Source organism: Bemisia tabaci, chromosome 2, assembly GCF_918797505.1.
Source record: "Bemisia tabaci chromosome 2, PGI_BMITA_v3".
NCBI lineage: Eukaryota > Metazoa > Arthropoda > Insecta > Hemiptera > Aleyrodidae > Bemisia > Bemisia tabaci.
Window position 1 is genome coordinate 21,125,653 of NC_092794.1, and position 24,159 is coordinate 21,149,811.

General features: G+C 38.3%; 2 protein-coding genes across 3 annotated transcripts in view; one reads left to right on the forward strand and one right to left on the reverse strand.

The window, feature by feature from the left end:
• The window catches only part of amon (prohormone processing protease amontillado), a 32,440-nt gene extending 19,988 nt beyond the window's left edge, over positions 1 to 12,452 (forward strand). The window contains exons 7-12 of the mRNA XM_019060758.2: positions 829 to 1,004; positions 2,013 to 2,225; positions 4,064 to 4,164; positions 4,829 to 5,062; positions 6,334 to 6,498; positions 7,295 to 12,452. Of these exons, the coding sequence (XP_018916303.2) occupies positions 829 to 1,004; positions 2,013 to 2,225; positions 4,064 to 4,164; positions 4,829 to 5,062; positions 6,334 to 6,498; positions 7,295 to 7,574 (1,169 nt within the window). The 3' untranslated portion in view covers positions 7,575 to 12,452. The remainder of the gene's footprint in view (positions 1 to 828; positions 1,005 to 2,012; positions 2,226 to 4,063; positions 4,165 to 4,828; positions 5,063 to 6,333; positions 6,499 to 7,294) is intronic.
• A 371-nt stretch (positions 12,453 to 12,823) lies between these two features.
• Positions 12,824 to 23,723, reverse strand: LOC109043546 (septate junction protein lachesin). 2 transcript variants are annotated; one of them, XM_072296903.1, is made up of 6 exons: positions 23,654 to 23,723; positions 19,475 to 19,713; positions 17,788 to 18,044; positions 16,635 to 16,898; positions 14,998 to 15,137; positions 12,824 to 13,265 (listed from the first exon to the last, which is right to left on the reverse strand). In XM_072296903.1, the coding sequence occupies exons 1-6, from the start codon at positions 23,706 to 23,708 to the stop codon at positions 13,210 to 13,212; spliced, it is 1,011 nt and encodes a 336-aa protein (XP_072153004.1). In that variant the 5' UTR covers positions 23,709 to 23,723; the 3' UTR covers positions 12,824 to 13,209. The 2 variants fall into 2 exon arrangements, with proteins under 2 accessions (XP_072153004.1, XP_018916305.1); XM_019060760.2 differs by lacking the exon at positions 23,654 to 23,723 and adding an exon at positions 21,624 to 21,832.
• Positions 23,724 to 24,159: the final 436 nt, after the last annotated feature.

The window sequence follows — 24,159 nt, forward strand, 5'->3', positions numbered from 1 at the left end:
TTCAGTGGAGGAGCTTTTAAGATTTTTAGGGTCTCACAAGCGACATTTTCAGGTAATGTTCGATACTTTCAGACCCTTTGTTTATTACTGAGGATAAAATGGAGAATCAAAGCAAATATAACGCAAGCTCCTCTCGTTCTCTTCGGTTAGCAGTAATTTTTTCTACATTTTTACACTTTAATGACTACATTTGATCAATTTTTTAACAAACCCAACACAGAAAAAAATCTCGTAGTAAAAAATTCCGACTCAAACTTTAAAAATTTGTAATTTACACAAGAAGATACTTTCAAGATTGGAATTTCGCTAGTTTGAGTGATTAAAGAATGATGATGTCATCATGAATGGCACGTCCACAATCAGGCAACGCACAAATAAGAGGTTTTTTTTCTTTTTTTTCTTTTCTTTCCACCAAACGTGGCTACAGCTCTGTCGCACCTCCTCAAGGGGACAGCGTTTTCTACAGATGTAATTCGAGTATGTAACCCATCAAAATTAACTTCTTATAGTTGTCGTGTATTGGACTGTGACCCCCAGAAAATTAAATCTAATCTAATCAATCTAATAAATGAGAGGAGGCTACTTCAACGTCATTTCAGCCTGCCCTCAATTTCCAGGGTAGGCAACACGAGCTCCCGCATGGTCGAATAGTGGTATCAATATGAAATGGCACTCTCACTCGGAATACACACAACTATGACCTTTTGGACCGAACGGGAGGGGATTACATCAACGTCATATCAGTTTGCGTTCAATTTTCAGTTTAACATACTTAACAACATCGACCTTTGTTACATGCATTCTGAAATCTCATTACGCTTGTTACAGGAATTAGAATGTTAGATCAACCATACATGACGGATTTGATCGAAGCCAACTCAATGGGTCATGAACTGAATCTAATCGATATTTACAGCGCGTCATGGGGTCCCACTGATGACGGGAAAACCGTTGATGGTCCTCGTAATGCGACGATGAGAGCAATAGTAAAAGGCGTTAATGAGGTAAGATATGATGAGTTTTAAATGCCCTCTTTCACCGCAACTATCAATGAATGAAAACGCTTAGATTTTTTAGTTGTCATACTTGAAAATGTAGGTACCTACACTGTTAACAATCACTCAAATACGACTAATTTTCAGTTTAAGGGCGATTTCACGACTATGAGAAGAGGCGAAAATTATGATCAACACGATTTTAAAACCAAGAATGGACCAAAAGAAATGTGGCCAGGCATGGGCAAGGGAATTTAAAAAGAAAAGGCCAGATCTCCTGGAAAGCGAAAAAAAAAATCGATTCAGGTCGAGAGTATTGATTTTTCGTTTTTGATGATAATCAATGTCTGATACTCTTAAGAATACTGAAGGCCAAAATTTTCATTGTCAACAAAGTTATAAGCATTTGAAATGAACAAGGTCAGAAGCTAGCAACAATGCGATGACCCGTTTTCCTCAATATCGTGATTTTTCGACTCCAAAATCTGAAACTCATTAAGGAAAGTAACCCCTTTGAATAGTGATCTTATACTTGTGCTATCTCAAATTTGTTTTTTCTCTCTTTTTTTTCACTCTTAGTCCCTTTTTTCCATGCCTCGTCATAAACATTGCCCCCAAATCTGTTCGTGCATACAAATATGAAAAAGTATTTTTATACTTAAACTTAAATTACTTTAAAATCCGATATTGTCCACACTGAAAAAAAATTACGGGCTATGTAGACATACCGTCCGTTCTGGGCTCAGAGGCCGAAACTTTTGAGTGCTGGAGCCGTAGCTCCGATTGCTTTGGGCGCTATACCCGAAACTTTCGGCCTCTGAACCCGGAATGCGTACGGTACATCTAAATAGCTCGTAAGTGCGGCTTCCACGGTCGGAGTTTTTTTTTTTTCAGTGAAAGAAACATTGTAAATTTCAGCAATGAATTGAATGATCATGGATTTTTTCACGAAATTTATTTTTATTACTGTGTTCTTGCAACGCTGAAACGATTTTTAAGTCTGTCTGGTTTTTGCAGGGTCGAAATGGACTGGGTAATATTTACGTTTGGGCAAGTGGGGATGGTGGGGAGGAAGATGACTGTAACTGTGATGGCTATGCGGCGAGCATGTGGACAATTTCGATAAACAGTGCAATCAACGATGGACAAAACGCCCATTACGACGAGAGTTGCTCCTCCACTCTCGCCTCAACTTTCAGCAACGGTGCAAGGGACCCAAACACAGGCGTGGTGCGTACTTAAAAACTTCTCAGTCGCTCTCGAATTCTCGTTTTTTTTTCATCTCCCATGCAGAACCCTCCTTTTCTAGAATAATGTATTTCCTTCATTACCACGTAAATTGCCAGAACCACCCGGTTCAGTGTCTCTACTTTGAAAGAGCGGCCTGTAGGCTCCTCTGTTCCCATCTTGGATCCTTCTAACTTATTTTAATAGATAATTACGCATTCATTGATCGCATTCAGCAAAAATGAATCAGCGCAATTACAGTGTTTTCAAGATCGTGCAACTTCTCATTTTCTTTTAAAAATACTCAATATATGTACAATACACACAAATTACACGATTATTTTTCTTTAAAATCAATAATTTTTGGCGGAAAGCCCAAACTATTTTCCATTCCGCAAGACTTTTTATATAATCATCAAGAAGCAACATTTTTACAACACTTTAATCGTGCTGGTTTCTTTTTGCCAAATGCGATCAAAATGAAACAATCAAGGCAGATTTTGAGAGTAAACGTTACTTTTAAAGTTGACTTATGATGGTTGTTTATTTCATTTTACAGTTGAGAAAAAATATTTCGAAAATAAAATTAGTCGTTAAATTGTGTCTTTAACAAACAGTCTTATAGGGGAATAAAAATTCGAACCTCCTTATCTCAGTTCAAACCAGATGCGTCTTCGTGCGTTTTTTTTGACTAGGTCAATTGTATAGAAATTAGTTTTATAGACTGTTCGGTAGACCATACTAGGCCAAGAATATCCTAAGGACAATGGTCCGGTTGGTATCTCAATCTACAAAGACTAGGCACAGGTACACTCAGTTGGTTGCGGCGCTTGATGCAACTATTCGTGTTCCACGGATGTGCGTGTTGCGTGTTCAGAAATTGAAGGCACTTCCGCTTTTTTCATCTCTTCAGAGATGCACGAGAGTTGTCAGTTGTAGCACCCGATTAAAAGAGTGCCTATGAGGAGAATGCCACCTCAATCCTTTCGCTACTGAAAAAGTCCGGTTCTCTGATTGGTCTACGAGTTTCAGGCTTCCATGGTAGCCCATCCGCTCCCAGTTTTGGACCGAGGTAACCAATGAGGATTACGACGAAGTCCTCAACATGATGAGGATTTTCCGACTTTTAAACAAGTTCTGAAGATGGATATTTTTGCCAAGGATTGCCTTTGTCTGTTAGTTTCATTCATCTCTCCTTCGAAAATACGCACTGCTATTGATCGAGGGTTGTTTACGCGATTACCGGGTTTCTGAAAAAGAAACCACACTAAGAGAAATACACTACTGCGGATGGGGAAATTGTATTTCGACGATGAAACTATCAAACCACGTATCTCGGTTTGCGACATCGCAGACTTCCTGTCCTTCTTTATTTTTTAAATAGAAAACTACTCAAACTAAATCCTTGAAAACTTCCGCGATTTTTCATCTCTGTGCGAAGAAAACTCTGTAAACATTTCAAAGAATGATATTGATTTGTTCCCCTTTAAATACACAAAATGTGAGCGGAGATTTTTGAACACCGCAAACGCGATCCGTGGTCTGGTAGTTTCACTGTCGATTTGTCGCAGAAAATACACGTCCAATAGAATCAAATGATTCCATCACAACCAAAAAACTATTCCTTAAATTTCGTTGTTACGATTAAAATTTAAGGTTAAGTGGCTTCTTTGATGCAACAATCAGATTTTCATCGGCGCAATGAGAAGCAGAGAGCCACTTGGTTCCCTCTTACACTAAATCCGCAATCTCTCTCAGTGCGTCGCGTCGTGTGGTTCAAATCCAAAGTCAGTATGTCTACAAATAGTGAACGTAGAAACTTATTGATATGTATGTTTCAGGCAACAACTGATTTATACGGTAAATGTACAACCACCCACTCGGGTACATCAGCCGCTGCACCGGAGGCTGCTGGAGTATTTGCTTTAGCGCTAGAAGCAAAGTAAGTCACATGCTCAAGGTTACCTACACAAACAATGCTCGTAAAAATAAGTAATAAGCTATTTATAAATGAAGATTACTGTGCATAAACATGCTGAGCAACATTTTTGTGGCTGCCAGAAAAAAACCAAAGACCGTAAGGTCCATTGGCGGATCCAGAAAATTGGCAACATTGTCTTTTCTCCATTTAAACCTATGGAAATGTATCGATTCTTGGAGGAGCTGGTGCTCCAAAAAGAATCGATTATTTAGCATAGGTTTAAATGGAGACAATGCAGGGTTGCCAAATTGCTGGATCCGCCTCTGGCTAAGGTCCCATACCGTTCATCGTTGCGCTAATTATTGATAGCATTTAATCTAATCCATTTATATAGTCTTATTTATATAGTCTTTGGCGTTCATGTGAAACAATTCATATTACACAAGATCGTGTTTGCTAGAGATTCAAAATTTCAACTTACCAAGAGTATGCGAGGAAGAAGTTCATTCACGGAATAAACAATCAAGATTAAAGAAGAGGGTAATGGGGATATTAAGTTCTCCTCAAATTAAAATCTGATGATACTTAGTCGGCCGTTCAAAAAATACCCGTTTTTCTCCATCTCTTTGTTTAAATGTGAAAAATATTTTTCGCCCTGTGTCATTTAGTGTTCTTTTGATTTCAGTCCAAGTTTAACATGGAGAGATATTCAGCATCTAACGGTTTTGACATCTAAACGGAATTCATTATTTGATGCAAAAGGTCGATTCCATTGGACAATGAACGGGGTGGGTTTAGAATTTAATCACTTGTTCGGATACGGCGTATTGGATGCTGGTGCTATGGTTGCCCTCGCCAAGCAATGGCAAACGGTTCCGGCGCGATATCACTGTGAGGCCGGTTATATGAAAAAATTCCAGTAAGTTCTTTTGAAAAACGATGTTCTTTTTTTCAATTTGTCATTTGACAAGGATATCAAATCTTATAAAATCCAAAAAAATTGAATTGTATTCCAATATGGTGATCAGGAGCGGTTTCTCTCCCGCATGGTTCGTCGTTTCCTGAACGAAGGAACCTAACTCATTCCAAGGTTGCAAAATTACTTACAAAATTAATTTTTTACAAGAATGTACCTGTGCAGTTTTTGTCCAAAATTATTCTGATTCTTGCATGAGATTAGAGGAAAAATCAGTGAAATTTTCAGGTACAAATGTTCAAGATTCTCCTGGTATAAGTGGAATTTGCGAGAGTAAATTTGGCAACATTGAGATGTAGTTACGTTCTTTCGTGGGAGGAATGACGAATTGATAGGAGGATGTCTGTAAATATGGTCCTCACCGACGAAATAAATAATTTCTTCGAAATGGCAGCCGAAAAAAATGTGTAGCCTTTTGTTTTACCAACCGTAAACACATTATAATGTTCATCATTATTTGCGCCCTTTGGCCTCATCCGTACGGGCAAACGTCCACTAAAACCATTTTTTCAATTCCAACGATCGAACAATCATTATATCATATGCTCAAGGATTAGAAGTCATCGTAAAATATTTTCTCTGTTGAAAAGTAGTGTTTCAGTCCACAAAAAATGGCACTTTACAAAATATGCCAGAAATCGTCGCTCCTCTGACGTAGGGGCGTATCTATATTTTCACATGAGTCCCAGCAAGCATAGAATTATACGGAGCACAGAGCTCACATGAAATTGAGATACGCCCTTATGTGACTGGGCCGACGGAATGTAACCCGTACCTACCCTCCACCACATGATTTCAATATATACACGGAGAAAAAAACTTCGTGCATGGGACCCGAAGTTGAGGTCATATGGATCTCTGAAGTTTTCGGATCTCGCGTCCGAAAACTCGAGGCCCAGCAGCCGAAGTTCGTGTCAAATGTCTGAAGTACTTCGGATTGTACCGGCGCATTTCAAATGTGTGACCCGAACCCTTCGGTCTATAACAAAGTACTTCAGATGTTTGACCCGAACTTCGGCAACTGGACCTCAAGTTTTCGGACGCGAGATCCGAAAACTTCAGAGATCCATATGACCTCAAATTCGGGTCCCGCACACGAAGTTTTTTTCTCCGTGATCCATGCATATGCACAGACCTCTCTTTGAGGACCTGACAATGATCACTTCCAACGGATAGACGTGTGTCTTATTTCGTAATCCTTATCTTCCTTGCAGGGCTATTCCAAAATCCGGGTCTGTTATTCTCAAAATACACACACGTGTTTGTCAAGGATTCGAGAATGAAGTGAACTATTTAGAGCACGTCCAAGCTGTCGTTACATTGAACTCTACAAGGAGGGGTGACGTTGAATTGTTTCTAACATCTCCAATGGGTACCAAGTAAGTATGGAGGCTCAGAATTGAACTGACAATAATAAACAAGTTTTTATATGTATACAAACGTAAAAAAACGGGCAAAAGTCAAGTTAAACGGTTACGCGTTAAATTGACTTCGATTAAGATAACATATGCCCTCGTTAAGCGAATCATGTATTCACTTCTTTACTTAAGTGTCATGTTAGGGGTCATGCCAGGTAACTCTCCCCCCCCCCCAAGGTTTTGGTGACATGACGTTGCTAGTCCTGCACACCTAAAAATCACTGTTTTTTTCTTATTTATTTTTCAAAAATAAAGTTTTGTTTTTACGTACACATCCAACTTACCGGCAACGATTTGCTGAAAAAGACCTTAGAGAATGATTCCATAGCATTCCCACAACTTCAAGTTCTGTCTGGTGGAGAACACATTGCACTAAAAGTCAGCAGAGGGCCGTATCGCCAATTGTGGCAACCAACCTTCCCAATGACTTTCCTCTCTTGAAAAGAAAAGAAATAAAAAGAAATAAAAAAAATAAAAAAAAAAAAAAAATTTTAAAAAAATAAAAAAAATAAAAAAAATACTTCATTAATGCAAGTTTTTTAATCGTCAAAACCCGCGAGAGAAAATATACATTCAATAAACACGAGGTTACATCCGGCAAAATATTGCAGTTTTACCTTCTTTTCTCTCGCCGTCAGTTTGTTTCTTAACTAGAGGTTATACGCTCCTTGACCGCTTCTAGGTCGTTACCTCAGGCGTTATTCGTCACGCGTTACTGTAATGACGTTATATTTTTTCTTAATTCATTTATTCGCAGATCCATGATTCTCAGTCGGCGAGTTAATGACGATGACAAAAGAGACGGATTCATCAAATGGCCATTCATGACGACACATATGTGGGGCGAGTATCCCCAAGGAACTTGGCAGTTGGAGGTGAAGTTCAACTCGGATGTCCCTCAAACCGGTTTTATCAAAGAGTGGACGCTAATGCTACACGGAACGAAAGACGCTCCTTACACGAATTTGCCTGTATCTGACCCCCACTCGAAGCTGGCGATAGTGAAAAAGGTCCACGAGGAAAAAAAGAACAAGTAGTTAATGAACGCATGCACATTTTTTAATGGTTGGCCTGCGGCCGACTATCTTTTGTTACGTACGTATTGTTGACCAACTCAACAGCTTGTTGAGGATAGATTCAATTTATATTTACACCAGCTCTGGGTTTCCTTATAATTATTTCTCTTTTAGTAGCTTCTCATTCAAATGTATTTGTTGACGCGATCTGATTAAGACTGGGAAAGTGAAATCTTCCGTGATGAATGGACTGCATTTTGCAATGAGGAACCACAATTTCTGGCCCATAGATAAAAACCTCTATCTGCGTAGGGAAACCAATAGCATTTATGTTGTTTCTAAAATGAGCCTGCAACTGTAGTTTCTAATTGCAAAATGTGGTCCAAATGGTGAGAAGAAACGTTCAGTGTATTTTTGGATTGTATCCCCCCTCCCCTCCAACTAGATTAAGTTAAAATATCGGAAAGATTAGGTGACCCGGAAGATTTCAACCGAGCAAAAAAAAAGTGATGGGGACAATCGAGACGATCGAATAGTGCATTGTTAGTTAAAATGTAGGATTCGTTGATCGTACATTTTTTAGTCCATCTAATTTTGCTTTCATCTGTTTTTTATTTTTATGAGTACATCAAGGGAAAAACTTGAGCATATTTTATTTTTTCAGTAGATTGTAAAATAGAGAGATAACACATTCAAATCCTTACCCATATTGATTGTAGTTCCTGAATTATTTAAAATACCTACTCCTGAAAACTATGATAACATACGGAAATATTATTTTTACCTACATTATGAAGAAGAGGAATATGTTTGTGACCTCGTGTTTTCAACTCTTTTAGTATTCAGTAACAATCATCCTCTTTTAAACATAAGACCAAATAATTGAAAATAATTGAAATCATCATCAGTTTTCAATTGGAATGTGAGTATTTTTGTGTATGACATAAAAATCATTTAAAGTAATATCCTGCTCTTCATATTTAACCAAAACGCACATTTACGTGAGCCAAAGAAAAAACACTGTTTTCTAAAAACGCAAGACATTTTTTTTTGTAATATAATTACGTTAATGAAAAATCATGTTCTTAGTAATTTCATTTACAATTCTTTTCTTTCCGGAGTAATTGTAACACTAATCTGAAGCAAATACGTTTCCAGAGGCTAAAAAAGAAAAGAGAGATGATACGCCGAGAAAGAAAAAGGGAAAACATGAAAGTAACTTTGACATCCATTTTGTAATTTTAAAAGAGCTTTTAGCACTATTAATTTTATTTTTATTATGATTGAAATTTCTCTCATTAGCTTTATTTTATGAAGGGGGAAAACTAATTTCAAAGAGATATATTTACGATTGATGATTAGGTTGTTTTTGGAAATGCATGCTACTCAATGGTTCCTGATCGAAGAAACATAATTAATTTTTACATAACTCCGCAATGAATCCAAAAGTTTTATCCATATTTCCGTTGTGGATGATTCCCCTAGAGGGGTGTGTAAGTCAATGAAAGATTAACCGCCAAAATCAGAAAATTCCAATTTTTAAATATTGGAAATTATAAATATCTAGCCGTGTCAAATATTTATTTATAAAAAATTGAAAATTTAAGTATTGGCAATGCTAATAACGTTGAACGCTTTCAGTAATAATGAGGTTTATGTTGGGGCCTAAAGTTTACAAAATATCGGTTTCTACGTGAAGTTACGAAGAGAGCACTTTTAATCTTTCGTCCAAATCTTTTGTTACGAACTTAAGGGTGTGGATTAAGTGGTTTTTTCCCTTCTTCTTCTTCTTCTTCTTCTTCTTCTTCTTCTTCTTCTTCTTCTTGACGCATGAACTACATACACTCCTACGTATATCGGCGTTGTTCGGTGAAAAGTGACATGCTATAATTCCATCAAGCATGGATATATCCTATTAGAAAACCATCATCCTCGTATCTTCATAAGTATTGATCATTCAATTATAATAAAGAGCAATGATCCATGCCTCATCTCACGACCACTTGCCGTTGTGTTATGTGACACGATTTAATTTCCCATCTTTATATAACACGAATAAAACAACTGTCTCGATATTTCAAGATGAATTTTTCGAAGCAGAACACCGATTTTTTGAAGTTTTTATGTGCATTCAATTTCCCTTAGAGGTTACTTCAGGCGTACCTTGCCGGCCCACGAGATGGCTCGCAGGTGAGGCTGTGAGTGCATGGAGGGTCAAAACGCCTTCACATCCCTGCGTATGCAACACGGACATCCGTGGAGCTCGAATAGTTGTATCCAGGCGTTGCAATGAAATTCCTGAGGAAGGGATGCCCTGTTTTAGTTTTCTTTTAAAGAATGTCGTTTTCGAAATGAAGTCAGATGGGGCTGTTTCACCTGCCCATTTATTAATCGTATGGGTTACAATCAAAGCGTCTTCTTCGGCAACTTCTTTGCAGGACTCAATCGCGCACAATAGAACTCATTCGTTTTTTATTTGGAAAAAAAAGGTTTAATTTAAGGAAAAATTGCATTGGGCCTCTTTTACTTGGGAGGATATTCTCCACCAGAAACAGCATTTGTTTTTTCTTTTATCAACCCCGTAACCTTCAACCCTATGATCATTTAATTTTTCCTCCTATTCTTCCCATTTTAGGAGTCAAACAATTTCAAAATCACACCTTGAAAGAAAAATTTCTTGAGATATTCTCGACTTATTGAAGCGTCGTTTTTTCTCGACAAAATTTGGCATTATTGAGTTGAATCCGTGCAGATTCCACTCAACATAAGTTTTTCTGAGTTGAAAAGTGTCGTTTTGCTATCGTCAAATTTAAGTTAAAAGAACGATAGCAAAACAACGTTTCTGTAACTCAAAAAAACATAATTTTGTCGACAAGAAACGACAATTTAAGTCAAAATAATATCTCAAGAAAAATGTTTTTCAGTGCAGTTCCTGACTAGTCTGGTGAGGCACTGGCCGGTAGAATGTCCACAAAGGGACACATTCATTGTCTTACGGCGGTCCTGGGAAGAATATTTGGCAAGTTCCAGTAGGTTCATTCAATATCCATATCTGCCATACCTACAGTGCGCAGCTATTAATTTTCCCGACATATTTTTAAGCGCCGAATTCTGGGAAAAGTCCAAACAAATTCCGCCGATTTCGGATTTAATGCAGATTTATAATCATAAACGTAAGAAATTAATCCTAAAAAATCCTTGTCTTTCTTTCATAAACATTGGAACCATTGAACAGCGTTGTATATCGTAGGACATAGGTATTTAATCAGTCTATTGCTGGAGGAGTCATGTGAGTTTTTATAATCGGATCATCTTAAATTACATTGCGACGTCCCATTACTGGTCATATTTATTTATTTTCCTCTGTTCGGGCCAATTTTTTGCATTAGTGGCACAGTACCTGTTCTAATCTAGTTGACGAAAGAAAATAATAATTTTAATTTGTTAAATGTTAGTTGTTTTTATTTTCGTTCTATTTTCTCTCTCTCTTTCTCCTTCTCTTCCCCTTTTCTCTCCTTTCCCCCATTGCATGTGGACATTATTGATTTTAGCTTTTTCTCATGGAAAAACCATCATCAATCACGAATTTAAAGAGATAGACGTTAAAACATCATACTCTATACTTCTATAACGTATTCGGAGGAACCAGAAAATTTACTTCAATTTTCTTTGTAAGACAAAAATAGCTTGAGCTTAAGCGAGTTTATCCTCTTGTCTGCTGGGCTGCTTCAGTGACTTTCATTTTTCTTCATTACCCTCTAAAATTAGAGTCTTTCTTTGAGTATTTCTGAAGTATTGCTTTGTCGATACGTTTCAGAGGCATAGAGGGTCTAAAAAGTGTTCTTCAAAGGGCTCACAGCAGAGATTGTGACGTAGGTAACGCAAACTTTTCCGTCTGATCGTGAGATCTTGCGTATTGACGCAAAGGCAGTCAGTCAGAGACCATGAATACTTTACATTCGTGTTCTATTGGGCATCGGGAAACAAGGGATATTTTTAAAAAAATTCCACCAACACATTTTCAAAGACACGTTTCTAATGCACTCTGGAAACAATTCAGTGAAACAATATTTTGAATGTATCACCAAAACGTATTAGAAATATCACATACAGACATTTTTTAAAAAAAATTTTTTAGAAATTTGTTTTCAATAATTTCAAAATCAAGGTGACATTTACTCTGTTAGAATACGCGTTTATATTCTCCAGGAGAGAAGTCCTCGGCGCGTCTCGTCTTGATCCGATATATCGACTGACCTGCCATTTAGATTTATGGAAAAGAATCGATAGACAGTGTTTTCGCAACGAACACCTTAATAATCGATTATTTATCATAGCTTCAAATAGGGAAATATCGATAGTCGATCATTCAAGCCTCACCTCTGGTTTCATGCGTATTTCCGTTTCTCTTCTCGTGTTCACACTTAAATTTACTGACTTAAACCTTTTTTCAATTCCATTGAACAAAAATTCAGCAAATATTATGACGAGCAATTTTCTTCTTTTTTTCTGAAATCTTAGGGCAAGGGGACCAGTTGTTAGGCTAACAAGTGGAGAGACTGCTCGTTAAAATCTGCTCGAAGATTTGTTTAATCAGGAATATGAAAATAGGTTCATCTTGGCCGTTTAGTCCCCTGAGCTGAATCTTCACGCTATATTCAATCATGCAGAATAAAACAACTTATGACCTTGATGCGCAAATGGGGAACGCTCCACGTAGCGTAGGGAAAAAAGTCAACAATAGGCATGACATAGAAACCACTTTTCACTCACACTCAGAGATGTGCATTTAGAAATATTTCCAATATGTCACTTCCTTATTTTACTGTTGACCAGTAGAATTATCTTGTAATTAGTTGTCCGATTAAATATTATATTCTTATTTTTCTTTTTACAGTTTCTGTGATTGTTTTTTTTTTTATTCATTCACTATTACTGAAAATTCCCAAAAATTAAATAAACCCGGATAAGGCCAATGAACAGGTGAGCTACAAACTTAAGCCTTAAAAATCGCTGAAATCTTTCAGTTGACGCAAAAATTGTGAAAAATGCCCCGGTAGATGCCCCGAATAAGCGCAATGGTGCCCAGCATTCCGTTTCTTTGAAACTTAAGGAAAGAGGGGATGGATTTGGTTTCAAAGGGCGTTTTGAACGAAAGAGGATAAAAAATTTGGAAGTTCGGCAGCTCTGCGAGAATCAGAACGTCAAGAGTTATTATACCGTATAGCATTGTCGAATTCGATCCTGTAGAGCTGTAGAAAAAAGCGTCATTGCAAAACTCTCAACGATTTTATTTAGAAAGATATGTACATTTTAACAAAATAATACTTTATGCAGATAAAGTCACTGAATATTACCTTAGTCAAAAGCATTAATGTCGAAGAAAAGATTACTGACCGGGTGCGAAACTTCGCACCCCTCAAGCTTTTCCATTAAATATTACGATGAAGTCTTAAATTAATTAAAAGTCAGACTTTTCCAAAGCGTAGATTACATGACATTTTACAAAGTAACGCCGATATATTGGATTGCTCATGTCACATACTCTAGAGCATCATCTGTATATCTCTACATCATATATTTTTGTGGATGACGTCATAAAAAATCAACGGGAAATTTCCTCATCCATACCGCGCATATCGCAGGAATTCTACTTCTACTTCCCATAATAATTATTGTTACAAGCCGGAGGACATACTGGAATGACGGTTTCTGCAAAAACACAAGACAAGAAATAATTATTAATTGGGTAATTTGTATGCAAACTCCAAGGAGTTCTTTGAACAGATATGACTGGCTTTGGGTGCCAGAGGGAAATTACTCGTCAATTAAAGAGCCTCTTAAATTAGTATCTCTTTCAGTGGTGTGGTGTACTTTGCGATATATCGATTGGTCTGCCGTATGAACCTATGGAAAAAATCGATAAACAGGGTGTTGTCAACGAACACCTTAATGATCGATTCTTTACCACACCTTCAACGGCCTTTTTCCGTAAAGCTTTTGAAATTGATACCCGAGCATGAGACAATGATACCGGTAATAACGCCTTGATGCAACTATTCGTGCTCTATGGACGTGCGTGTTGCGTACTAAAAATTGAAGGCGCTCCCGTCGTTCTAGCCCATGAGACAGTGCTCGCTCGTTCGCTCGCAGCGACAGCGACATGCTTTCACGACTCGGTGTGGAGGTGAGATATAATATTCTTATATGTGAAATGGTGCGAAAACATTGTTTCTTGCCCTCTTGCCTTAGTTTCTATCAGAGAATACTCTTGGCACATAGACAGCGCCGCACGCTGCTGCTAAGTGCACTGCTTCAATGCTTCATGGATCAGAGTGACCGGAGCGCCTTCCATATTTTCATATGCAACACGCGTGTCCAAAATGTACGAATACTGAATGCCTTGCTTGCTTTGACTGGGATGTTAGCATAAGAATCCCGTCTCATCTTATTTTAACTGAGTGTCGTTAAAAAAATTGAATTAAAAAATGTAAATATTTTATAGTTGTTCGGTTAAAAAGTACTTTAAATGAGGGGCTTGGAAGACAAGACGCATCAATGCAGTTTTGCTATTTCGGTAAAACGTGTTAAAGCTCCGAAATCACATGGATCCTCTACGGCGCAGAGAAGGTTCAAACTGACTTTTTGATGCTTAAAATTTGGAATTTGGGAGCGAATTTTTCTCAGAATATGCATTCAGACTAGTTTTACTTGAAATAGTTGAAGCCTCGATTCCTTCAAAAATTGCACTTATGCGCCTTGTCCTCCAAGCCTCTTAATTGATCGTTGTTATTAGTAGGCCTAATTTCATAATTTGATGTTACTCGGAAAATTTCTTCCACTCCAACCTAACGGTCAGTCTTGATACAGTGTTGCAAAGTTCACCCGTCCTAGATTTTCACCCCAGTTATTTTAAGTCGATGATGTTCGGGATGGGAGGGTTGATTTGGGAATAATGCTTCCTAGGGATTGGACTTTAATGGTTTCCAAGTCCCTCAGCCCCCTCAGGATCCAATCCCCTTGGGGGTCTTGCAGAGCCTCGTCGACCTATCATCGAATTTTTAATAAGGAAATCTCAGGCACAGGCTCATGGTTAATTTGAACCCACTCCTCTGTAGAATTGGAACATAGGCATTGATAAATCAAACATTACGGTTGAAACAGTTATCGTTATACAGTTATCAAATTGACGAAATCACTTCAAGTTGTGACTTAATAATAGATGGAGAGTCCGGGAAGACATGACGCCAGGTAACATAAGACATTTTAAGTCTCGTGCCTCATGTACCTACAGGACCTCGTTATAGGTACCTATTGGTGTGCTAGTGGCTGTTGTACATTGTGGTTGGAGTATTGAGTGAAGTCATAGTTCATCGGAAAGAACCAAAAGTTAGAACTCATGAAAACTTATTTTAAAAAAAATATTTAGAGAACATTTTCTTACCAAAAAGCTCAACTTCTCCGGCTGAAGAACCGAGTTTATTTGCTGCTTTGCATTGATACTTTCCATATTGCCTCTTCTCGATGGTGATCACACGCAGCGTTGTATCTGTCAGCTCATCAGCTGTGGCGTATTGTGATATACTATAAACATAAAATGATCGCTATTATTAAAGAGTATTGGAACTCACCCCGGTGACAGGAGCCCAAATGGACGGACGAGGATTTTTCCGATGAAAATAAATGAATTATTAAATATATAATAATAAAAGTTGAAAAATGAAAGTATGTGTCGCAGGCAATCAGCAATCGCCGGCAATTTGCAAGCTCTGTACTTGTCAATTCGTCAAATTGCAATTACAATGACATCGATATAGTAAAGGTTTCTTCAGCGAAGAAATTCAAGGCACAACCTCAGCTTGGAACGCCTTCAAACCCAGCAATACTCTCCGCTTTGCCAAGAAGTTAGTTTAGTTGCTTAACCTAACCAAACCAAACCCAACGCAGATTATTGATTACATTTCACGAACTCGCAAGTGTGCTAGCTGGTATCATGCATTCAAGAAGAAAGGGATAACGTATGTTCGAATTCAAAGCATAATAATCACACTTCCTATCTCAATTTTACTTTTTTCACTTTAAATTGTTTTAATTTGTTGATTCAACACTAGTAGATTGCAATTTGTCGGCGATTGCTAATTGCCTGAGACATACGTAAATCAACCTTTGAAATTCTGGACGTCTCATCCTAGTGTTCTTATTACATACGATAAAATATTAGAAATGGCAAAACTGACCAAAGCTTAAATAGGAGTATTGCAAAGTCGAACTGCGGATGAATATTCAATGAGTCAGCTCCGCTTGTCACCGAATTGTGTTTTGATGGTTGATTCTTGCAGATAAGCTAAAAATAACAAGATCCGTCCAAACAGCAACTCTCTACGTTCAATAGTAACCGAGATATTGCACTTTGAACAATTTCGTTTATAACGGCATCCACCGCGGTAGTGACATCCTTGATTTCATCCACCTTGTTTTCATCCGAGTTACACGCTAAGTATAGCCAGTGCAAATGAGTGTTTCCCTGACAGATGAAAGCGCAAGTGGAAGAAAGCAAGAGTGTCACCATCGCGGTGGATGACGCCATAAACCGAATTTTTCAAAACGTGATATCTCGATCAATATTCAACGTAGAAAGTCGCTGTTTGGACGAATCTTAATATTTTTAGCTGATCTGCAAGAATCAAGCATCGACATACGATTCTGGGATCAGCAGCCTGATCTGTATGAAATTTTTTAGTAATCTGCTCGTCACTGGAAATAAACGACATTGGATCTAGAGTCCAGACTCGTGAAACTTGTCAGATAAAGACTCTTGTCGCTGCTTGTCATGATTGAGGACGACAAATCGAAAGGAATCCGCTCAAATTCCGAGGCTTGGTCTTCATTTAAGCGTACATCTGCTCGAATCAAGATATTTTTTGTCGATGTATTTAAGAGTCATGGACTCTCACGATCGCAATGTTATTTTCTCCTTCCAGTGATCAAACACACGATTCACATCAGGATGCAGCACAATGATCCATTTTGAACATTTTTTAATAAAAACTTAAGAAATCTGCTCTTGTGTTGATTACGTACCTGTAATGTTGATTATTAGTCAAAGCAACGTCATCTTTCATCCAAATCACTGCCGGGGGAGGATAAGCTTCGATATGACACTCAAGATCCATGTCGTATTGGAGTGCTTGGCCAAGTCTCGGTCTCACAACTTTGACGGAGGGTGGAAACTCCACTTCAACAGCGATGTGTCGTCCGGCGCCACGTCCAACTCCGTTCTCAGCCGTGCAGTAGTATGTTCCTCGATCGTCTTTGGTGATGTTTGCGATCTTGAGAACATTACCCCTTAAAGAAGAAGAAACCCGATGAAAAAATGTCTTTAGTGATGTTCGGGATCTTGAGAACATTACCCCTTAAAGAAGAAGAAACCCGATGAGAAAAATGTCTTTAACGATGTTAGGGATCTTGAGAACATTACCCCTTAATTCCTTAAAGAAGAGGGTAAACCCGAGAAAAAAATATATCATTTTACCTATCAAAGCCCTGTTGAAGCACAAACCGAATAAGTACCGAAACCATGATGAATTTTAGTAATTTACCAAATAAACCTAAGTTTGGAAATATTTTGACCGCTTTTCATTGTCAGTAGAGAGAAGCCGCACGTATTAATATTGCGATTTCTCGTCGTATCCATGTGGTTACCCATTTTGCTAATTCAGCCGTGTTCAAACCATGCCGATGCCTTTAAACACGGGAACTTTTCATCCCAGAAACTGTTAAATATGTATGAAGGTTGATGTAGAACAAAGAATCCGTAGTGCTGTGATTCTCACACTCCCTGTCACTGGCAGATCCAGCAAATCGGCAACAGTGTCTTTTCTCCATTTAAACCTATGGAAATGTATCGATTCTTTAAGGGGCCGCGTGCTCCGACAAGAATCGATTATTTAACTTAGGTTTAAATGGAGGAAATCCGATGTTGCCAAATTTCTGGACCCGCCTCTGTCCCTGGCGGCTCATTTTTGCTTAAAACAAATGGACTACATTTTGGAATTTGGATCTATAAAGTCTAGCCCGGTTTAAAAACAACGTATGTGCCATGAGTTTCCCCGTGCACATAAGTGTTCTTCCAGAGGAGCTAGAATTTATAGTTCCAAATTGCAAAATTCAGTCCAAATAATGCTGAGGAAGCACGCGCCAAATACCCCCGAATGAGCTATTTTTGAGGGTTTACCGGTAAATTGAGGCTCCGGTTGCCAAAGCGCGATTGTTCTCTCTCCTCCAGGAGACTTTTGGGGGTGGAAACCCGTTGGCGTAGCACTCGAGCTGTATTGATTGACCCTCGCTGACAACGAGTGATCGAGTAGAGTTGTCCGAAATGACGGGTGGGCGCCGAACAACCAGGTCCGTTTCAGCTGTGATTTTGTTTTGTAGGGTGATTATCACCTGGCACTGGTACACTCCAGCGTCCGTTTCTTGAAGATCATTTATCTGCAAACACACACATACACCGATAAAACTCCGATGATTCGTTATTTTTTGGGTAAATGACCCCCGTTGAGCTGTTGCATGATCCAAAAATGGACGTCGGTATTTCTACCTAACGGAACCATTGGGCTGATTATTGAAATTGATAGACAAAGATGACATAGGAAGTACGGAGCAATTCGATTGGTTGAAAAGGGTGGTTCTTACTGGCTGAGGGGGAGAATGGTGGAATAACTGTTGGATCTCTCGTCGCACAGTGGATCGAGTCAATAGGAGAGGTCGGACAAAATGTGGAAACTATAAAAGCTTATAATTCCGTTTATCCGAAACTTTGAGGTTTCAAAAATGGTTCCATCAGTTTTCTCGTGAAATGTTCTTTTAGAAGCATCCCTTAAAATATAAAATTTGACAAAATAGACATCAAAATTCGCAGTTTTGGTCAAAAATTTCATGTCCGACCCCTCTAATTGACTCGATCCACTGTGCGTCGGTTGTCGTTCGTTAGTCTATTACTTAGTTCTTTTGTCCATTGTAACCGCCCGCTTCTACCAATAGGATCCCACCATATACCTTCTGTCTTCGTTGTTGATAGCTTTGTCTGACAATTTCAATAATCGGTCCGCAGAGACAGGTGAGAAAGAAGGGGTGTGCTCATTAGTCGAGGGCTGTAAGAATGAGTGGGAATTACAAAGCGCCAGTGACGTCAGCGGCAACGAAGCCGTCTCTGTTGTCGCTCTTAATCGGCGCTAACTCATGAGCTGAGCGGAACTCTTTTCGAGTTTCCGTGTATCTTATTATTATTACTTTCAAGCTGAAGAATTGAATTCATTTGTCGAATAACCAATACAAATATCCGTAGCTTGATCTTGATACATATCGACGGTGAAACTACCAAACCACGTATCTCGTTTGTGGCGTTTAAAAATCTACGCTTACATTTTATTTTTTTGAAGTAGACCAAATCAATATCATTCCTTGAAATTTTCACGGAATTTTCTCCGCACAAAGAGGAAAAATCACAGAAATTTTCAAGACTGGATGTTAAGTAGTTTTTCATTTAAAAAATAAAGTATGACAGGAAGTCTGCGACGTCGCAAACCGAGATACGTGGTTTTGTAGTTTCACCGTCGATATGCGACCGCAGCTCTAATACGCTTTGGTGCGAGGAAAGAAAAAAAGAAAAGAGAAAATAATGTTTCTACTTTTTTTGAACGAAGAGCCCCCCCCCCCCCCATACCCTGTCTGTGAAACCTCGAGGGGGCGGGCACAGGATAATTCAATTTGGATTATTTTAATCACGCAAACATTTTTTTGCCAGCCTCTCCATCTATGTAGCTAAGGGTATTCTTTGGAAGGGGCTTCATCCCCTTTCTTTAGGCTTGAACTCAAGAGCAAGCATTAATTCGATCCAGGACGAAACTGCATGAACAAACCGTCAAAACGTAAGACATGGAGGCGGGAACATGTCTTATCTTGAATCGCTCGCTCTTCAAAATCAACGTCGTTCCGGTAGAGATGAGTAAAGATGTCTGTTTCTTTTTGTCCGTCTTAGACCACAGAACAGGATACTCTTCGGCGTACGAAACAGAGCAGACAATCTCCGCATTCCCACCTATATCTTTAATTTGCTCCTGAGAAATGTATGATATTGTTGGTGACCTTTGACATAATGCTGAAACAAAAGATATATTGCACATCGTGAAAAAATGCTCTCATACGCCAAAAAATGAATGAAAAAAAAAGAGATCGAAACGCTGAGCTCAGCATTGGCGGATCCAGCAAATTGGCAACATTGTCTATTCTCCATTTAAACCTATGGAAATGTATCGATTCTTGAAGGGGCCAGGTGCTCTGACAAGAATCGATTATTAACGATTATAGCATGGCATAGGTTTAAATGGAGGAAAACTGGTGTCGCCAAATTGCTGGATCCGCCTTTGCGGCTGAAGTATTTCAAGGATTAGTCAAGACTCAAGAATTAGCCGATAGCAGCATGCGGTCCTTGGGGGTCCATCAAATTTTGACAGGTCTGTTGTTTAGTATCTACATATCTGTATGGCAATAACAGGATAACTGCTTGCTGCAGTAAGAATAAGAGGTAATTTACAAGTGCACTTCTTGCCATTTAATATAGGATCCCTGTAAACAATGGCGAGAAGTATGTAACAGATAGGGAATTTTACCAATATTAGTCAAATTTTTTTGATGAGAGTAAAAAGTCTACTGAACCCAGCGAACTCTTTCTATCAGTATTTGGCCAATTGATGTGATTGGAGATCATGCCGATTTTAAAACAATAGTTGAGTATGCGATGTCTGACATCTTCAACTTATCACCGTGCCGTAAAAAGTTATAATAGAAAGTAATTAGTTTTATATTTTGCACATCGAGAAAGTGCCTCCTGATCAGGAAAAAAACTTTTGAAATTGGAAAAAACCTCTCCATGACAAGAGAGGTATTTCTGAAGATGGTAATAAAAATATATGTTGTAGGCAATTACCAATTGCTAGCAAATTGAAGTATATACCCATGTGTTGAATCAAAAACTTTAAAGATTCAAAAGTAACAGGATTGGAAATACTTATTATTGTGCTTTCAATTCAAGCATAGGTACTGTTTTTTTCTTTCTGTTCGAATGCATAATACTATCAAGCACATTCGCAAGTAAGTGTGGTGAAATGAATGACTTTAGTTCGGTTCGGTTCGCATAGGCAACTAAACAAACTGCCTGACAAAGCGTAGAGTATCACCAAGATTTGTAGGGGCTCAAGGTCTGTTCGTGCTAATGAGTTCTTCACCGATAAAGCCTTTACCATTTCAGTGCAAATTATTGCAATTCGATTAGTTAACAACAGAGACCCTTGCAAACGGCAATTACTGACTACCTGCAGAAACTCTTCAGGAAACATGTCTATCTACTAGGGTCATTATTTTAAGGTTTTGACGTTATTTTCTGATAAAAGGAATATTGATAAACCACAGATGTGCGTCTATTGGCTTCGTTTAGAAAAGAAAAAAAATTATATTTATCATCTGTCATTCAACATCTGTCTTTGAACCATGGACGTATCGAATACTTAAACATAACGTCAATCGACATAGATAGACATACGAAGACTTAGAAATTTGTCGCCTTCAACGTTCTGAAATTACCAAAATCCAATTATAGAATGAAATTTTCTTGCATAATTGTTTCCTAAAAAGCTCTGTGTTTTACTCTGTCGATTAAAGCATTTTTCATCGTGTGTTTCTTGAATTATCATCTCTGGCGCTTGAGTCATTTTAAGAATGGCTGATTCTAATGGAGCCTAAAGATTCTGGAGGCTTTTTATGCAATTATTTGTGGTGATTTCAAAGCTCACTAGTGGGAATATACTATTAATCTGGAAGAATATGTACAAAAGGCAACCAGAAATACTTCGTCTTTTAGCACCATTAGCATACGCAGAGACTTACATTTACACACCTTTAATTCGGTCAGCGAGTAATTTTTACTGTGGGTGTGGTATTACAATGGTGTCGTAATAAAGTATGGAAGATACATTCAGAAATGTGAAAAGTCATGAACGAATTTGTACTTACAGAAAGTAAATTTCTCCGCCACAAACACAGCTGTTATTAAAAAAAAGATTTTCATGTTTTTCTTTTAAAATACACTCGGAATGAGAAACTATATTTAACTGTCTAGAACACGAAGAAAGTATTTAGGACTCGCGTTGATCGGAACGCGTAATGAAATGATAATCAAGGGTGTATTTCTGATGATCTTTGACCGGCAAACTGACGATAGTGACACGCTTGGCTCCAATAAGGGGCTGAGTAACATTGAACATTGATGCCTATTCTTCGTTAAAATCACCGTATTTTCTGTTTTCCCGACTGCGTTCGGATGCAGGTAGTTCATCAGAAAATAAATAAATCTCGCTCGGTTTAATCAGAGCAAAAGAGATTTGAAGCTCTCCTATGCCATGCCACTCTGTACAAAAACAGAGATTTATTTTCGTAGTTCAACATCGATGGTCGAGGTGCGAAACCATAGCTATCTCCATTCAAAAAATTTGGCCTCAATTTTAAAGATTCGAAGAGAAGCGATCCAACTTCATTACTTTAAATGTTTACAGAATATTCTACCAACAGAGCGAAGAATAATCAAGGAGGTTTTCAACTAAATTTTCATCAGTTTCTCGAAGCAAAAATAATGTATCACAGGAAGTCTAGCAACATTGCAAACGGAGATACGCTGTTTCGCACTTTAGCTATCGGTATGAAGCCGTTGCACACCGTAATGTGATCGTGATGTACAAGTAGCACAGTGCAACGAAAATATTAAAAAAAAGTTGCGATTTAAAAAATTGCAATTTCCTTCCAAGAAAGCGCAATATTTTTACATCTATGATCAATGACGGCCAATTTTAAACAATAAACAAAATGAGTTCCATGTGTCAGAGAGATTAGTAGTACGTAATGCAACGAGAATTCGCATCTTACTTTAATTTTATTTCAATAAATTCCAATAAAAAGTGATCCTTCAATCCGTAGATAGGCAACATACGTAACACTACGATGCAGTAGCAGTATAATTTTAACATGTAGATTGCAATTTATTGCAATCTTCACTACGAGGGAGGTTGAGCCATCAACATGCATTCTTAACTGAGAATCCTGCATTTTCCAGGTTTAAAGCTCCCGGTCACATGGATGACGTCTTGCAATAAGGAACCACTACCTCTGGCTATCCCATTAGGCACATATCTGCATAGGGAAACCAATGCCATGTAAGTTGTTTCTAAAGTGGGCCAGAAATAGTGGTTCCTTATTGAATACTTAATGTAATCCACATTTCATTTTCATTCCGTTAATTCAAGTTAATTTCTACCGTGCCGCAAATAATTGGTTGCCTTTTTTTAAAAAGTGCATTGTGGTTCTTAATATCCTACCCTATCTAGTGATCTAATGTCAATACTACGAGCCTACGGACTACGGATCGGGTTCGATCTTAGCCGTCCTTGCCGTTTTTACGGGTTTGGAGTTTTTCAACCACAAGATATGACAAATTTAACTTCAAGATTTTTCAATTCAAAAATATTGGTCATTTCAACTGAAAGAAAAACTAACCAAAAAACTTAAGGGATTTTTCGTTAGGTACTTCCTAAGTGGCAGCGATCGCGATAAATAGCGATTTTAAAGGTTGGTTATCGCGATTATATTGGTGGCAATAAATCGAGGTATCATCGCATTAAAAATTGCGATTTATGGCGATTAAGTAGCTACACATCGCAATTTTTTGTTCCATAAAATCGCGATCAATTTTCGTCGATAAAATCGAGATTAAATCGCAATTTATCGCGATATTTATTTCTAAAATATCGCGATAAATTGCCTGGCAATTAAATCGCGATTTTATCCCGATAACATCGAGGATCATCGCTCAGATGTTGATGATCCTAGCGATTTTATCGCCGATAAAATTGCAATACATCCCGATTTTTCCGTTGAAAAATACTACTTGAATTATTGTTCTACTTCCCTTATCAACGCTAAGTGTTAATTTTTCTTACTAAGTAAACGATAATTCTTGCTAAGCCTAACTGAACGTAACTTGACGTACTTACGACTACATATCGACCCAGAAGGCTCCACCCGATGCTTCTTCGATGTTCTTCGCATTTTTCCGCAATTCCTTGATTTTCTCTTTGAAGCTGATTCTTTGGTTCTTTATATTCGGCTTAGGTCGTTTTCCATGGCATTCCACTGAATGACGCTCTTTTTCCTTTGGAGAGGGTGGTCGTTTCACAAAAACCGGGTTCAACACGGTGTAAGTTCCTCTCCGCATGAGTTTTCTTCTTTTCTCCACCAAAGATTTCTCCTTCTCCCCGATACCTGGCAGAGGTATGTACTTGGAGAACAAACTTTTTGCTGAGCCGGAGCTTGAGGAATCGCCAGATTTCTGCTTGTTAATTGAGTCGATCACTGCTCGCTGATCAGGTTCAACCGACGGAGACGGCAATGCCTTCGATTTTGACCGGAACTTTTTTAATTTGTTCGAAGGGGCGCCCGGGGATGGCGGCGAGGAGATCGCTCGATCCTTTTTTTTAAATAAAAATTTCATCATATTCTT